Source organism: Bos javanicus, chromosome 9 (genome assembly GCF_032452875.1).
Source record: "Bos javanicus breed banteng chromosome 9, ARS-OSU_banteng_1.0, whole genome shotgun sequence".
NCBI classification, from domain to species: domain Eukaryota; kingdom Metazoa; phylum Chordata; class Mammalia; order Artiodactyla; family Bovidae; genus Bos; species Bos javanicus.
This window is the reverse complement of record NC_083876.1, coordinates 93,809,014-93,827,856: the sequence shown is the minus strand read 5'-3', so window position 1 is coordinate 93,827,856 and position 18,843 is coordinate 93,809,014. Positions and strand designations below refer to the sequence as shown.

The 18,843-nt window shown below is 43.4% G+C and overlaps 1 protein-coding gene across 9 annotated transcripts in view; it reads right to left on the bottom strand.

Moving 5' to 3' along the window:
- ARID1B (AT-rich interaction domain 1B) overlaps window positions 1-18,843 on the bottom strand; it is a 435,615-nt gene that overhangs the window by 40,116 nt on the left and 376,656 nt on the right. For all 9 annotated transcript variants that reach the window (XM_061428408.1, XM_061428404.1, XM_061428400.1 and 6 more), the window contains one exon: window positions 5,679-5,824. In XM_061428408.1, coding sequence (XP_061284392.1) covers window positions 5,679-5,824 — 146 coding nt within the window. The remainder of the gene's footprint in view (window positions 1-5,678; window positions 5,825-18,843) is intronic.

Genomic DNA, 18,843 nt, shown 5'->3' with positions numbered 1-18,843 from the left:
ATGATTTTAAAAGCAATCATCGAAAGTCATTTGTGAAGGAGAGGATTTCTAATTACTTTGCAAAGGGGCTGGTTTCCTTTCATTCTGGGGCAGGATGTACACAGATCAGTCCTCAGCTGCAGTTCAAAAGCCCAGGTCAGACACCCACACCAGCTCAAGTCAACCCTGCGATCCCAGGCAAGACTCATCTTCTAGCTCCCAGCTCAGAAATTCAGACAGGTTCATTTAGGCTATAGAATGAAAGGTTCCCAAAGGTCAACTGATTTTACCTGCAATACTAATAGACATTTTTAACTTAAAAATATGGGTTTAGCTTTCTTTTTAAAGGAAGAACAAGGCTAGAGTAGAGAATCAGTGTAGCTATCCAGGGCATAACTGCTGAATTTCTATAGAACCCCACTGTGCAAACCATCTGCACGGCACTGGGCTGTGAGTGCCACACCACCCAGCTGTGTGAAGAGGCAGAGTGAGGAGAGGTGGAAGGAGAAAGTGAGAGGGGAGAGAATTACGAGCCTTATAAATGAGTGAAAACCAGAAAACATTCCCATTTCAAAAGAAAATAAAACTCGAGGTTTTATGAACAGGACCCATTTCACATTCTGCGAATCAAAGTGCTGGCTCAACCACTGCCATGCACATGCAGCATAATGTGCCAAAAAAAGAAAAAAGCTTAAAAAAAAAAAAGGCTCCACAGATTGCCCACTACAAAATGATTATTGCACATATTCATGTATTACTATGTTTTAGAAAATAATTAGTTTTAATTACAGCAGTGAGAGAGCGAGCAGGGCTCTGGCGAATTAGCTGGCAAGCTTGGTGGTGTTAATTTGCTAATATCGTTAGCATCACTGCAGGTTGAGACCAGAGGTCCTGCCAAAAAAGCCTACCCGGCCACGTGCCCATGAGTTTACATCAGCACACTCAATGATGCACTCTGAAATGCCTGTATTTTCCATGGGCACATTGGCTTGTTTTTCAAAGCCCATTTGCAGCCCAGTCAGCCCTTGAAGTCATCACCACACACACAAATCATAATTGGGATGTTTTTCTTTCTTTCTTTTTTCAAATTACTTTCAATACTTAGACTTTAAGAACTGAAACAAAAAGCTTTTTCAAGTGATGCAGCTGCAGAGAAAAATCTATTGGGATCAGCTAAAAACGTGGTTATTTTTGTGAATGTGTGAAACCTCAAAAAAGCAGCTGAGAGATATTACACCAAGAAGACAGCCTTGTGCAAAGTAGCGGATGGCTTTCCTGAAGCTTTACCTCTTGGGTCTACCAGGATATGAAATTGGGAACATCTTTACATGAAGAAACCCCCTTTTGAGAAGAAGAGAAGAGAAAAAAAAAGCAGGGCAAATGTGGAAAGCAGGGTTTGTTTACCAAAGTCCACATGTCCTTGGCCAGCTATTCCCAGAGTGGGCTCAAAGGAACGATAATCACACAATTCCAGAAAAAAGTGGCAAGTCATGGGCATGGGGTTTCTGTTAAGTCCTGCTCCTTCTAAGGTTATAATAGTTTGTCAGTATTTATAATAAATTATGCCTGAACATGAGTTTTGAAAAACAGGAATTAGTAATTTCCTAGTAGTTCCTTCTTCATGCATTAAATGTGTTAATGTACACAAAAGTAATTATTTTTAACATAAAGCATTAGGCCAATTATTGAATTATGATAATTAATGACAATTTAGAGTGATTTAAAAATCACACTGAGATGAATATATAAGCATATATAGGGGTTTGAAATTCCCCAAATTTCTTCATTTTCTATTATATATTTTAAAATGGGCATCAGGGTATGCAAACCTAAGTATTTTTTAAAAATTATTTTGAGAGAAACGTAAGTACAAAATATAAAGGAACAGTTTTACTTTGTACTTCTGCCTTGTGTGAGTGTCATATACTCAGTCGTGTCTGACTCTTCACGACTCCTCTGTCCATGGAATTTTCCAGGCAATAATACTGGACTGGGTTGCCATTTCCTCCTCCAGGGTATCTTCCCTTGTCCAGGGATCAAACCTGAGTCTCCTGTGTTTTATTTTACCAAATGGATCATAAGGTCTTTCCTTACTGTGGCTTTTACTGTTCCTTTTGTTAAAAAGTTTATTTTTTACTTCTTACCAGAATTCTCAGAGAATCATTGCAAACAGCCATATGTCTCCCAGGGCACTATTTTTTTCTCCTTTTCCAGAAGAGAAAGACCCCCAGTATTATAAGGATGTGTTAAATCAAAGCACTGTTCCTCCTACTGACATCAGTAATCCCATATGTAAAGTTCAGACATGAAAAGGGGCAGTAAAGAACCTGTGACTATAGAGAGAGCTGTGTGGGTACTGTATATACATCTCAAGTACTAGCCTCTGGCTTTACTATCGGAATTTAAGAGAAGAATGAGCTCTTAAAGTAAGTGTGGGTCAAGGTCCTAAGGCAGCTTTCCCACCCTGGATTTAATATATTCAACAAGAACATAAAAAACATACGGTGAGAGTAAAAGTGAACTTAAACATTCATTCCTACCCTTCCAGCTTCCTTGACTTAGTCTCCCATCACAGCTACAAAATTATTCCCAGAAGATGGTAAAACAGGACCAGAAACACACAAATAGTTCTTTTTCATGGCAAATAAAATACTCTGTAAAATGTTTAACTCCTTGTTTTTGAAAACACAAAAGGGTCTATGTAAGTGTATACACTTGCAGATATTCACTGTTTTTATGTGTAGCAAATATATAGAGAATACAGTTAACACATACAAAGGGTATGAGAAAAGCTCAGGAGAAACACTTCTCTCTGGCTGGGTCAGCAGAGCTTTGAAATAATCCCCTGAAACTTCCCTATGCTGACCTGCCTCCAAGAGGGTGGTGCCTGGCCACAGTGCCACAAGGCTGATCACTTACTCTCTTAGGTTATTCGGATGGAAATGTGCTAAGACTTTGTGCAGTGACTTCTGCTGAGGCGAACTTAGAATCACAGATGGTAGATATATTTTCTAGAATTTAGGTATCTTCTTTAAGGTAATGGTTTATATGTAGATAATTATATGACTAATGATATTATAAAATGAAACATGAATAAGTACAATGTAACTAACAGCACCAGTATTATATAAGGATATATTTAATAAGGTTAAACTCGATTTGCAATTTTTCCCATGGTAATACATAATTCTAATCTTTTAGGCCAAATATCTATTTTAAAACCACTTCTTTAGAGGGAAACAAGCCCCACTGCTTACCATCCCACTTCTCCCTGCATCTGATGGGAGGAGAGAACTGCCACATTCAGTCACATTGACTCCATTTAAATAATCACTTGCTCACTGACGCTTGTAACAATCTGTCACAGTACACAGGAGAACTTGTTTTTTGGCCTAGCACACTGTCTACAGGACAACTGTCTGGACTCAGCAAAGAACATGCTGGAATGCTGGTTGCATGAGCTGCTAACTGAGGTTCCTAAAACACCACTGGCCATCATTTGTATTATCTGTACTTTATCCAAAAGTGTCCATGGTTGGAGAAAATGTTTTGCTGTTATTACTGGTAATTTATCTCCATGGGCCCAAACCAGGAAGACTGAGGTAGTGATGATCCAAGCCATTTCTGGCCCACCTCTCAGTTCAGTCGCCCAGTCGTGTCTGACTCCTGGCAATCCCATGGACAAGTCTAGACAAGCACAAATCTAGACAAATCAAGTGTACACCTTCAGACCACAACTCTTGTCAGGAGCTGCACTGTAATTGTGGGCTCCTCTGTCATTCCCATGTCCCTCAGAGACTGTAAGGCAGTTAAGCAGATTCACCTGTATCCATCAACAGACACACAGTAAATGCTAAGTCATCAATTTTCCTTGGATATGCTGGATGATTACTTTCTATCAGGTAACACTTGACTTAATAAAGCTGAAATCAAATCATATAAATGGGTAGAGGAAAGTTTAATAAATGCTTAAATTATTAAAAATTCAGTATTTCAAAATGCACAATGCAATAAAAAATATACTACTACTGGCCCATACAAAAGACCATGAGGATAAATGGCCTTTCATTGAACATTTCCTCTGTACGAAATAACAAATAGCTGAATTATCTGAATAATAATAATAATAATAAAAAGAAACCCTCTCTGTGAATCTCCATTAAATTGGTTACTACTCAGGAATACATAAATCTTCTTAGGCAGGGCATCTATTTGTTGTTGGTTATTTTTGTGGCTCTAGGTCCAAAGGAAAAAAGGGAAAAATGAGTGCTGCTAATAGTGGGGAAAATTTATTGTGCAGTTTCAATGCTCTAAAGTAATTTTATTTCAGCAAGCCAGACAAAACACATAATGTCATAACCCAAATACACCATTACCTGGGACGGTGCTGCGAAGGAAAGGGAAAGCTTCTAGCTAACAGTTCAAGCTTTTCATCTTTCATCTTAAATGTAAAAACATCTACCTCGCCAGGATGAATGACTGCTTAACATCAGGAAGGGCTATTTATTTATTTGAAAAGCCTGATTTTCACCAATAGTTTCCATTTTTTCCTCTTCCATAAACTTTTAAGGAGAAGTGAACAGGAATGACACTATTAAATTAGGCCCTAGAAACCAACAAATGCTGGACGCTCAGTGGGATGCAAGCCCAGTCTCTAGCTGTCTGTCCTTCCTGATCAAGAGACAACAGCTCCTGGGGCGGCCTTTCACAGATGGAGAGGTTAGAAAGATGGCGGAAGGCAGAGGAAATGAAAAAAGGTTAATAAGTGGGAGCCCAGCCTCTGACTCACAAGGTTTTCCTAACACATCATAAAGCACTGCAGGACACACAGCTGGCTATGCAAAGTTTCAGATTAACTGCAAGAGGGCATCCTACCGAAAATGTAGGTGTCAGAAAAAGTTAACAGGTCAGGTGAAATACATCAGCGTTTTCTCATTTAAAGAGCAGTGCTCATCATCCCTGGATACTTAGGTGGATTTTAAGGAGGTGGTTCAGGACCTAAGGGGTCTAAGAATGTGGAACATGTGCACAGTTTTAGACATTCTTGTTACTTCCACAAACTGCCAGAACACTCTTAGGCTGCTAATCAGATTAGATTTGCTAAGAATGCAATTATTGAGATCATGGAGTATTCTGAAAAAATTAAGTATCATGAAAAATTTAAAACAAATTGTTAAAAAATGCATGATTTCTCAACAGAGAGTCTACGAATAGCACTTTAAAAACAACTTTTTTCATGTATACAGTTAAAGGTTGAGTTTCCCTAAATGCAAAAAAACCAAACCCTCTTTCAAATACCACCTTGTCCTATCCTTCAATCATTTCCTTTGAGGTATGAATTTTAATGCTTATCTCTACCACCAACAAACAGAGACTACAGACTTTGTCATGGGATCTTCCAATAATGTCCAAAGATAAAGAGAGCTTAGTGTATGTAAATACTCTGCAAGCAATCCACAACGACACTTGAAATACATCCACATATCAAACAAATACAGAATGAATAAAATAATTTACATAAAATGTAATGTCCCTAAGACTTAACAGATGGAGCAAGTAACCAAGAGAAGCAGTATTTCCCCCCTTTTCACCAAATGATCTGACCGCTCAGGTTGCTTCTACACTCTCAGTGGTGCAAACGAGAGGTGGAGAGGGGAGGGGGAGAGCAGCCCTTGGAAGCAGGGAGCTGCCAAGGTTACCTGTTGAGCTGTTCACCATATTGGGCGTCATGCTGTAGGGGGGCGCCTGGGTGTTCATTAGCCCAGAGCTGTTGTTCATGGGCTGGCTGTAGGGTGAGCTGGAAGCCATGAGTCCACTCTGATTCATGCCAGGAAAGCCGCCTTGCCTACATGAAGAGAAAGCACATGCGTACGTATACTGACCACACACAGGAGCCGCAGTTTACCCGGCAGTCATTTCTCACCGTGGCAGTCATTATGTAAGGGGTTGGGCCGTTATTTTTCTTCTTCCCTTAAAATAATTTATTTCCTGAAGCAAAAGACTGAACTCTACTGCTCAGTAATTATTTAATGCACCATGTAAAAATTCCAAATAATATAAGTTCCACAAATAATCATGTCAGGTGTTCCAGGTTATGATTTATAGAGAGGAATATGAAAAGGAAAGGGGGAACTTGAAATAAGAACAGGAATTACAAAAGCAAGCAAAATAAATTTCTAACATTTAAAAAGATTTGATTCTTCATTAACATGACTGAATACCCTTGCATCAAAAACCAAAAGTCAAGAAATAAAAAGCAGATGGGCAGTGTGAAAATGTTTAAAAATTTTTTACTTTGACCTAAATTTTCTGATATAATGAATACTGGAGAAAGAAATTCCAAAACTCCCTTTAACATGGGCAATTAGGTACTATTAAAAACACATCAATTTCCCTATATTAAAATTACACAGTAAACATCAGACTTCCACTTCTTTTTGTAGAACTTCAAGATTGCCAGGAGAAATATCAACAACATCAGATATGCAGATGACACCATTCTAATGCAGAATGTGAAGAGGAACTAAAGAGCCTCTTGATGAGGGTAAAAGAGGACAGGCAAAAAGCTGGCTTAAAACTCAACATTCAAAAAACTAAGATCATGGCATCTGGTTCTATAGTGGGTTTGAAAAAGTGGAAGCAGTGACAGATTTTATTTTCGTGGATTTCAGAATCACTGCAGATGGTGACTACAGCCCTGATATTAAAAGACCCTTGCTCCTTGCAAGGAAAGTTATGACTAACCTAGACAGAGTATTAAAAAGCAGAGACATCACTTTGCCAACAAAGGTCTGTCCGTATAGTCAAAGCTATAGTTTTTCCAGTAGTCATGTACGGATGTGAGAGCTGGACCATAAAGAAGGCTGAGCTGAAGAACTGATGCTATTGAACTGTGGTGCTGGAGAAGACCCTTGCGAGTCCCATGGACTGCAGGAAGATCAAACCTGTCAATCCTAAAGGAAATCAGTCCTGAATATTTATTGGAAGGACTGAAGCTGAAGCTCTGTGCACCTGAGGCAAACAGCCAACTCACTGGAAAAGACCCTGATGCTGGGAAAGATTGAAGGCAGGAGGAGGAGGCAGTGACTAAGGATGAGATGGTTGGATGGCATCAATCACTCAATGGACATGGGTTTGAGCAAACCTATGGAGACAGTGTGGAGAAGGCAATGGCACCCCACTCCAGTACTCTTGCCTGGAAAATCCCACGGACGGAGGAGCCTGGTAGGCTGCAGTCCATGGGGTTGCTAAGAGTCGGACACGACTGAGCGACTTCACTTTCACTTTTCACTTTCATGCACTGGAGAAGGCAATGGCAACCCACTCCAGTGTTCTTGCCTGGAGAATCCCAGGGACGGGGAGCCTGGTGGGCTGCCGTCTATGGGGTTGCACAGAGTCGGACATGACTGAAGCGACTTAGCAGCAGTTTTGTGCCTATGCTCTGAGAAAGACAAACTTCTCTTAAATCCTGCAAAGAGGAAAAGGGTATTCTTTGAACCGAAGGAGATAACTGTCACACAATGTCATTCCTCTAACTGCTGGTAATGAGACAGGGAAAGAGAGAGGGAGAGGTTTGAACAGCACAGTGGTTTAATTTTCCCAGGAAAATTACGATACAGAAAGAAAGATAATGGCAATACTGCAAAATCTTGCAAAGACTCCACTGTTGGTAGTCAAGCTTTTCTTATGTAAATAGGACACTTAAAAAAAAACAAAAACAACTTATCAGAGTTTTGGCTACTAACATTTACTCTAAGGAGTAAAGCTGATAGGAGGGCTAAAAATGCTGAGAGTGAAAAAGCTGGCTTAAAACTCAACATTCAAAAAAACGAAGATCATGGCATCTGGTCCCATCACTTCATGGCAAAAGATGGGGAAACAATGGAAACAGTGACAGATTTTATTTTCTTGGGCTCCAAAATCACTGCAGATGGTGACTATAGCCATGAAATTAAAAGTCGCTTGCTCCCTGGAAGAAAAGTTATGACCATCCTAGACAGCATATTAAAAAGCAGAGACATTACTTTGCCGACAAAGGCCCACACAGTCAAAGTTATGGTTTTTCCAGTAGTCATGCATGGATGTGAGAGTTGCACCATAAAGAAAGCTGAGTGCCAAAGAATTGGTGCTTCTGAACTATGGTGTTGGAGAAGACTCTTGAAAGTCTCTTGGATTGCAAGGAGATCCAACCAGTCCATCCTAAAGGAAATCAGTCCTGAATATTCATTACAAGGACTGATGCTGAAGCTCCAACACTTTGGCTACCTGATGCAAAGAACTGACTCATTGGAAAAGACCCTGATGCTGGGAAAGAAGGCGGGAGGGGAAGGGGACGAGAGGATGAGATGGTTGGATGGCATCACCGACTCGATGGACATGAGTTTGAGCAAGCTCTGGGAGTTGGTGATGGACAGGGAGGCCTGGTGTGCTGCAGTCTATGGCATCGCAGAGTCAAACATGACTGAGGGACTGAACTGAACTGAAAAATACACAGACATCTGGCTTATTTGTTCCAAATTAATTATGATTAAAACCCCCTCCACCTCCATTAAACTGTCATTTTGTGGTTCTTAATGCATAACAGTAAAAAAAAATTTAAGAGATTACTTAAGAAATTAACACAGGTCATTAAAAAATACTATTCTTTAAGTGCAGCTATTTTCAGTGCATTCAACTTTCTGCTTGGTAGAAGTTCAAACTTCACCTAGCTGAATATTCAAAGTATCAAGGGTTTGAGTGGTTTTTTTCTTTACCAACCATTCAGAGAAATTCTACACAAACTAACACTTATGATGGCTTGGAAAGAATATTCTAGAGAGCTGAAAGGCTAATTTGAGTGTGGCTCTGGGAGGAAGGAGTGTTATTTCTGCCTTGAATTCTCAGCTCACCTAAGTCCCCCTGAAGGTGGTAGGGATTAGATTGCAGGTCATTAGAACACGTCTAAGACCACCCGATGGTTTCCGATTCATCTCTAAGTCGTCAAATACTTATAAATACACTGCCCAGATAGCTTCTTCCTGGTAGCTCAGAGGTTAAAGCGTCTGCCTGCAATGCAGGAGACCTGGGCTTGATCCCTGGGCCGGGAAGATCCCCTGGAGAAGGAAATGGCAACCCACTCCAGTATTCTTGCCTGGAGAATCCCATGGATGGAGGAGCCTGGTGGGCTATAGTCCACGGGGTCACAAAGAATCGGACACGGCTGAACGACTTCACTCTCACATTGCCCAGAAGCTATGAACATATCCCTATACAGTTAGGGTTTTAAACATCAACAATGTAGATTATTGGCATTAACTTTAGTATCTTAGGTTCTCTTCTAGGGTGTTTTCATTCAACGTGACAATTTAACATTTATGTCTGTTTCACAAGAAAACAAGTAGCACCTGTTGGGATCATTCTCTCTTAGCTGATAAACCACATGAAGAGCATCCTTGACTTATAAACAGGCTGTGTTTTCTGGAGACTACTTCCAAGTCAGCGACTGCTTTCAAGTTTCAGTCAACTTTCCCCGTCCTTCAAAATCCAGGTTGAGGGTCACCTCCTCTACAAAGGCCCTCCTTATTCCCTGACCTGGAAGCTCTGCCTTCTCCAGACTCTGTGCCTTTTATAGCTTTATAGCTTCTGCACTTTCCTTTGTATATTAACATAATTTAGGTTCACGTCTTGGCTTTTCTAGTGTATGCCTCTTGAGAAGTACAAATAAGCACATTACAGCTACTAAAAAGTATTTGTTAAATGAATGAATTGACAGAAAAAGTTTTTATCATTGTGAATGGGCATTTGGATAGATGAATACCTTTTCAAGCTTCCACCAAATTCAGTTTCACATTTGGGGAAACTAACATGTGTATGAAACTCACAGTTTCTTAGGCACACTTGTGTACGACTGAGGTGGAAAAAAAGAATCAGAGTATAAAATCCACCAGGTAGATGGTTAAATTAAGTAACCTCAAAGGCCCAATTCTAATCTATTATTTCTCCCCCAAGTCTGCATCTTCAATCACCATAAGATGATGAAAGTGCACATTAACAGGTTTTAAAAATAACAAAAAGTTCAAGATTTAAAGGTCCGTGCAGTGGCTGTCAGTTGCTGGTTAGAACGGTCCTCGATGAAACTATGCCTCTTGCTTTGAAAGTCAGACTGAAAAGCCAGGGCTCTTGACTCTGTCACTAGTGACACCATCCACTGTCGCTGGGATCCAGGAGGAAAGCTCTCAGCCCAGTTCTTCCACATGAACATGGAGGAACTGATGATGATGATAAATATTAGTAATTTATTAAGTACTGACAAATATGCCCAACATGATTTCTAGGTACTTTATACATGTAATTTTTTAAGTTCCTGGAGGAAAGAAGGGAGCATTATGGTCACATACAGAGCAAGAAAATAAGGATCAGAGAGATTAAACAACTTGTCTGAAGACACAGAGCTAGTAAGTGGCAGAAGGAGATGCCCCCAAGCCTGCTCGCAGACCACTATACTATATATCCTCTCTCAGGGCCCCCTAGCACAGCAGACTCTCCATGGGACAAGGCAGCCTGCTGTGTACCTTCCTTGCATCTATCACACTTCTCTTTTGTTGTATTGCTGCTGCTATTATTCAGTCGCTCAGTAGTGTCCAACTCTTTGCGACCCCATGGACTTGTAGGATGCCAGGCTTCCTTGTCCTTCCTTCACTATCTCCTGGAGTTTGCTCAAACTCATGTCCATCAAGTTGGTGATGTCATTTAACCATCTCATCCTCTGCCGCCCTCTTTTGTTGTAGGAACGGACAAACCAGAGCGGTGCTTTCTCTGGGTTCCTGGAGGGCTAACTCAGTGAGGTAGACACAGTGAGAGGTGGTGGAAGTGGACAGATCAATCCCTGGACACTGACCTCGAGGAAGGCACTTATCCTGGGGGCTACAGGCCTCCTGGGTGGTATCCAACCAGGAAGGAGCTGAGAGGGAAACGAGCCCTCCCAGGAGAGCAGGGCATTCGTGCTCATGAGTACACACTTGGCCACCTGTCTAAGTGGGGGAGACAGCCAGTCTGTCATCATCACAGAAGAAATCCTATTCATGACTGCTCTGGAAACTACTGCCAAGACTATTGGTAATTTTGAACAAGCAAAATGGGCTTTATACTAAAAAAGAGCTTTCAATGGTCTCTGTTGAATTTTGGAAATGGAGACAATTTGTTTTTTGGAAGGAAACAGAAGATGGTGGCCTCTCTGATTAGGCTGAGTGCTCCAACTACTGTGGAGCCACCGACAAGAGCATTTCCAGGGCTCACGACAAAAAGCTAATGCGGCTGGGCCGCTGACCACTTTCAGGACCGGAGGCAGTGCTCACGGACTTCCAGCTCTTTCTGACACTGCAACATCTGGAGTGCTCTGAACAGAATCAGGAGTGCAAAGCAGTCACCAGACAGTTCCTTTTTTTCAAAAGGAAACAAGAACAACAAAACAAAAACAGCCGAAAATACAAACTCACACAAGGGAAACATTTTCAACATAAAATGCTGCCCAAATGGAACAGCAAAGGGCCCCAACCTTGATCTTCGGTTGTGTGAACTGCTGGGCTGTGGATTCTAGTGGGTCTACGGGCTCAGATGGTTTTTATCATGAATGGTGCTCTCCTGATGCCATAGATTCGTTACCCACAATGGCTGTGGCAGTAACGTCTGAGAAGGGTGGGCTGATAAACACCTGAAAATAACTTTTTGTTGCTGTTACGCTGCTGGGGCGGCTATTGGTCTGCGTCCTGTGAAAACGACTGTTGGTGGCTCCACAAGCCGCAAGGCACTTACTACACGGCCCTGTGCTGGTGGGGCCAGGGTACAGCCCGGCATGACCCCCCACTGGAAGTGTCGAGATGTGATGGGCGGGGCTGTCATTTAGAAGTGTGGACTTGCAGAATGAACCAAAGGAACTTTAATCAGTCTTCAGCTGGGACTAGACCTAGGTGTCTAAGATCTGTCATTCCCTGACAAGGAGGTCATCACAACGAGAATAATTCAGACACAGAGCCTGCCCATTTGCACTTCCATCCAGCACTGTTCCTCCCTATTCCTCAGTCTACACACACACCAGCAGGTTTTCACAGATCCTCCTTTTATTCACGTGGGAGATTTCTCAGACATGACACATAAATCTGCCAATAATGGTCTGGCTCTGTGGGAAAAATTCCAGAAGCAAACACAGATTTTTAAAGTGACCATTTCCAATGGTTCACTGTGAAAACAGAAAGGAGAACACAGCTTCCCACTACAGTCTGAATTTAGCAGGTGAAATATAACTAAGAAATCAATAAAGAGTAACCACACATTTCTAAATATCTCTTTTTGAAGTCAACTACAATAAAATGTAAAGTAAAATAAAGTCTGTAGATGATTCTGGTGTTGGGTAGACAGAGGGCTTCCTTTGTAGCTCAGTTGGTAAAGAATCTGTAATGCGGGAGACCTGGGTTTGATTTCTGGGTCAGGAAGATTCCCCTGGAGAAGGAAATGGCAACCCACTCCAGTATTCTTGCCTGGAGAATCCCATGGACAAAGGAGTCTGGTGGGCTGTAGTCCATGGGGTAGCAAGAGTCGCACATGGCTTAGCAACCAACCCACCAGGGGCAGACAGAAGTATGCTGGAAACAGATACCACGTGAGTGATGTCAGTATAAAGCCCCAGTGGCAAAGACACATGGAGGGAAGCTCCACTCTCAAGAGTTCCAGCACTGGAGACACCATTCCCGAGTTACGCTCAAAAAGAGCATGCTTTACTGCAGAATGGCATGACCACCAAATGCACGTATCTTTCTCTATATGAACTGTCACCATGGACTTAGTTTAAGTTATGAAGCCAGAAACATAGTTTAAGTTTAAAGCCAGAAAAGACTGCTTACTGAAAAAATAAATGAGACTAACACTGAAATTTAGGGCATTTTCTCACTTAAAACCCAAAGCTATCAGAACTGAGAACATGAAACTCTGAAAAGCCCAATTTCAGCAGTTTATCCTTGGAGAGCTCCTATTGCATACACAATATCACACAGGATGCCTTATTTCAATTGTTTTATAAAGAAACATTTTGCACGTATGTCTCCAGATCACTGGTGAAACAGACTTGCAACCTAAGTTACACAGCAGCTCTTCCAAAGCAATACCAAGAGGGACACACAGAGTCAAGATTAGAGTAAGTCCTCTGCATACGAACCTTCAAGTTGCAAACTTTCAAAGATGTGAACGTGTGTGTCATCAACATAAGGCATGAGTGAAAATGCAGCTTGGACTTACAAACTTACTTTGTTGGATTTATGAACCAACTGGACTTATGAACACCCTCTTGAAACAGAACTTGTTCATATGTAGTGGACTTACTGTATTCTAAATCTAATATCTGAAGAGTGAAAATCACTAGCTCTGCCCCCAAAACAATACAATCAGAAGGAAAGCAAAAGGTGTTTAAGCTTCAGCCCACTTTTGGTGTGGCTAATCCATGAATACACCTGTCATAAAAAACACAACTACAGTTCTAGGGGTGATATCATGTTATAATCCCAACAAGCCAGTTGCTCTGGCTAGCAATCAACCCTGTGAAGGTAAAGCGGCACTGACACTGAGACAAAGAGCAAAGGCGAGTGCCAGTGACTTAAGAGACTGTAGGCTCCTGGGAAGATGCACAGCCACATGCTACTCTTAATGAAACTACTGCACCCTTTTCACTCAGGAAGACATGCTATTAATACAATAACAAAATTAATCAGAAATGCCCTCTGCTTGGTTGACAGTTACAGTCATGTGTTCACGATGGGTGTGGGAGGGGAAGGGAGGAAGGAGCACACCAGTGGGCCTGGACAAAGGCAAATAGAACTCAGGCCACCAGAGCCGGGAGTGGCCAATAGCAAGCACACTGGGTGGATCATGGGGAAGTGTGCACACTGGGGGTGCTTCAGTTCAGTTCAGTTGCGTCCGACTCTTTGCGACCCCATGAACTGCAGCACGCCAGGCCTCCCTGTTCATCACCAACTACCGGAGTTCACTCAGACTCATGTCCATCGAGTCAGTGATGCCATCCAGCCATCTCATCCTCTGTCGTCCCCTTCTCCTCCTGCCCCCAATCCCTCCCAGCATCAGAGTCTTTTCCAATGAGTCAACTCTTCGCATGAGGTAGCCAAAGTACTGGAGTTTCAGCTTCAGCATCATTCCCTCCAAAGAAATCCCAAGGCTGATCTCCTTCAGAACGGACTGGTTGGATCTCCTTGTAGTCTAAGGGACTCTCAAGAGTTTTCTCCAACACCACAGTTCAAAAGCATCAATTCTTCAGCGCTCAGCTTTCTTCACAGTCCAACTCTCACATCCATACATGACGACTGGAAAAACCATAGCCTTGACTACACGGACCTTTGTTGGCAAAGTAATGTCTCCGCTTTCCAATATGCTATCTAGGTTGGTCATAACTTTTCTTCCAAGGAGTAAGCGTCTTTTAATTTCATGGCTGCACAGATGCAAACAGTTTCACTGAGAGGTGAAGGAGAAAGGCAGGGAAGGCAGGAGGAGCGCCTTAGGCATCTACAGGCCCACCCGAGGAGGTCAGAGCACGTTCCGAGGAAGGGATACGGGGCCTGAGCCTTAGGCATGGACAGGCCCACCTGAGGGGGTCAGGGTGCGTTCCCTGAGGAAGGGAAACGGGGCCCGAGCCTCTCCTCAGGTGAGATCTGAGGGATGGAATGGGACTTAATTAGGTGATGGAGGAGAGGAGAGGAGAGAAGACAGATGAGAAGGAGGGAAGGGCCAGGTCACACGAGGCTTCAGTTCTTTTGCCTGTACCCTCAGAGGAGCTGACAGAGGTTAGGGGTTTTAAGTGGGAGAAATGGCAGAAAAGGATGTGTATTTCAGAGGCATGGTCCTCTGCGGGCACACCTGAGGCGGAAGGAGTGAACACAGGGCAACAGGTGTGAGGCTCTCATGAGAGTCCAGGTAAGAGAAGGCGGTGCATGGAGCTGGGCTGAGTGGGGAGCAACAGGAGGCTGAGCGCTACCTTAGACGTAACCTGGCAGTACCTGGTGATGAGTCAGACGCTGTGGGGAAAGAAATGGTGGCTGGGACGTCTCCTGGCTGCATGAGGGGCAGGTGCAGGGCAGCTGCTGTTGAGGGAAGATGTCAGGGGACAGGAGCTGGGCCCTGGACATATAGGGTCTGCGTGGCCCTGAGCTGCCCGAGGCAATGGCCAAGAGGCAGCTAGAGACGCAAGTCTGGAAAGCAGAGGGTGAGTCCCTTCGTTCATTCATCCTTCCTCCCTAGGCAGGGATGCCCTTTACAAGGCTTCTTGATCTGTTTTCTAAGGTCTTCCCCTTGTTGTGAACATGATTCTCTTTCTAAGGCAGCCTATGAAATGGGTATGCCAGCAACAAACTGGTTAGAGCAACAGTCATCAGTCATTTCCCAGATGTGAATTAATAACTCCCCAAACCCTTTGGTAATTGACACATTTACATTCTTTTCTTTTAAGGGTGGGCAAAGAGGAATGTAATAACATTCGACACCTCTATGAAGAAGGCCCTTCCAGTAGAGGGGGTGATGATGGTTAGCCTGTTCTCCAGAACCATCTTTGGTGAGTGCATGTTTGCAGGTAACTCTTCCGAGCGGAACTTTTCCTATGCAGGTCTTTGCCGCGGGCTTGTGTAACATGGCAGTGCCCACAGGGCCTGCCTGTGCCTGAAGTGTTCCTCCTGCCTGTCTCCACTTGTTTCCTTCACCCCGCATCTCAGTGAAATTGTTACGACCAAGTGCGGAAGGATCCTGCATATGCCATCCTGAACTTTCTAAAAGCCCACATCAGAAAGTTTGTTTCCCTTTTTTGTTAACTACTTTGTGCAGACTTCTCAGAGGGCTCCAATCTGTTCAGTCCTGTTCCTGGCACTCACTAGAAAATGCCACCAGCTGTGCAGTTTTGGAGATTTAGTACTTCCTTTTTGTCTCAGTGTAGGTAACTAGTTTCAGTTGTTCCTAAAGCCACTGACTGGTCTTCACCTTGTTTTGCAAAGCAGCTAGGAGAACAAACAGAGCTCCAGGCTTCTGAAGTGAGAGACTTCCTTGTCGGGGTGTGAAGAAAATGCAAAAATTCTCTGGCTGCCTGAAGTTTGGTAATTGATAACGGAGAATGTTGTCTTCATCTCAAAGTTGATTTTGGTTTGTTCAGCCCACTGTTATTACGAAATGTTTACTGGCAATCATAAAAAAAATGTCTAGAAGTCTCCCTTTTGAAGATGCTACATTCAGAGATTTTGACATCAATGATTCTCTCAAGTGCAAGTGTGAGTTGGACTATAAAGAAAGCTGAGCACCGAAGAACTGATGCTTTTGAACTGTGGTGTTGGAGAAGACTTGAGAGTCCCTTAGACAGCAAGGAGATCCAACGAGCCCATTCTAAAGGAAATCAGTCCTGAATATTCATTGGAAGGACCGATGCTGAAGCTGAAATTCCAATACTTTTGCCACCTGATGCGAAGAACTGACTCATCTGAAAAGACCCTGATGCTGGCAAAGATTGAAGGTGGGAGGAGAAGGGGACGACAGAGGACGAGATGGTTGGATGGCATCACCAACTCAATGGACGTGAGTTTGAGTAAGCTCCGGGAGTTGGTGATGGACAGGGTGGCCTGACATGCTGCAGTCCATGGGGTCACAAAGAGTTGGACACGACTAAGAGACTGGACTGAACTGAAGTGCAGGGTGTTAAGAAAGCCACAGGGGGCAGCACTGGGCCCCAAATCTGTTTTTCCTGGAGCAAGAGGTGACCCCGGACCTTTGTGGATGCTGGCACCTGTGGCTTCTAACCAGCCTCTAATAAGCCATAACTGGTGCACAGTTCCCTTGTCTGGTAAAAATGGGATCTGTTGAACCTTGTGAAAGAAAAAATGAGTTACCACTGATGTTCCCCATAGAAAGAAAAAAGTGCCCCGTTCTAACTGCATGATATTCAAGGTCTTTGTTTTAAGAAAGTTTATCTTGAGATCATAATACCATTCAAGATCTCCAATGACTTATAAAGGGGACTATTCTTTGTCAGTGACAAGAGTTCCTAGCCTCATACCAAGACACGCCCTGCATGTGTACAAGCCACAAGGGAGAGCTGACACAGGAATGGGTCTCCTTGGAGGTACGGGAACCTCGTACACAGGGAGCAAACCAGCATGACAGGTACTGAGGAGCCAATCAGTAGCTGGAAACGAGCTGACCCGTGTACCGTTTTGGGAGGGAACAACCAAGAGGGCACAAATCGCATGCATATTCAGACTTTTTAGACCCTAACAGGCCATTCTTAAGACTTCTTAGACCCTAATGGACCATTCTTAGACTTCTTACACCCCAGTGAACCATTCTTAGACTTCTTAGACTCCAGTGGATCAGTCTGTTGGCTGAAAAACAAACAGAATTTGAGTCCTGAGATCTGCATTTCATATGCTTTACTACAGCAACACTAAAAGCCTCTAAGGAGGAATGCACTTATCCAGGGCTGCAGTGTCAGGAAACATATCAATACTACAAAGTTACTTAATTTGTTTGGGTGAAACACTATTCAAAATTAGGGGCAGCTGAGCAAAACTATAGTTCTTTATGTCTGTCTCACCTGCTCAAAGAAGCAGGAGAGGCAGGATCCAGCAAGTTCCTCCCGGTAGGTTTTTAACAGTCAAAACCATTCCAGTAAGAGTTAACAAGGGACAAAATCTTATGTGTGCTCAGTCATGTCTGACCCTTTGTGACTCCATGAACTGTAGTCTGCCAGGCTCCTCTTGACCATGGAATTTTTCAGGCAAGAAAAATTCCCACTGGAGTGGGCTGCCATTCATATTGTAGGAGATCTTCCCAATCCAGGGATTGAATTCATGTCTCTTGCATCTTCTGCAATGGGAGGCAGATTCTTTACCAATGGCACCACCTTACGGTTGGGTATTTTAATCTATACAGTGGAAATGGAGCTCAAAATAAGAATGAAGGTCAAGATCGGGACAGCCGCAGGGAGTTGCTCCCACAGCCTTGCTGCTACCAGCTGAGAGGTGCTCTGACCTGTCAGAGAATCCAGCCTCCTCTCCACCTATGATCTTCACACGGTCACCCGCGACACCTCCCCTGCCCCAGACTGGATCACATCTTCTTCATCACTTATAAACTCTTCCTGTTGCCTTCAGTCCAACACTCTGTTGAGGTTATGAGATTTCAGGCTGGCAACCACTTGATACTTCTGGGTTTCAGCCTGAGAGCCCTGCAGGTTGGGGCTGAGGCCAGCAGTACTACCTGACATATTTGTGATCACTCAACAGCCGCACCTGAACAGCTCTGAATAGCTGGGACTGACAGGGCTCTATTGCTGAATTTTTCATGGGTGGACTGCAGTGCTGATTCCAGATATGATAATCTGTTTGTCTGGTGTAAGTATGTGGTACGTGGAGGCAGAGATGTCATGAAGCCCATGAGGTCAGACACGAAGACAAGTTGCCTGGATAAGTGAAGAGGGGCATGAGCTCCACCGATGGGAGAGCCATCTGGTTAGAAAGAGCCCAATCCAATACACATGCCACTGTGAGCTCGCTTAGGCAGCAAGGATGGCACCCTGTAAGAGGTTCAGACTGGGACATGGACAGGAGACCTTCTGAGAAAGCAGGTCTAGGTATGGAGGGGAGCTTGGAATATCAGAGTATCAGGAAGCTACTGTTATCTGAGAGGATACTCAGAGGTAGAAAATGAGACAAAAGATCGCCTAAGCCTGAGTTAAGGTATCAGGTCTATTTAAACATCAGTCTCTCCAAATTCTACCTAGTGTCCCCAGCTCTGGTCCAGGTTTGTCTTCAGCCAGTGTCTACAAGGTACAAAGCACAGGTCATCTGAGCTCGG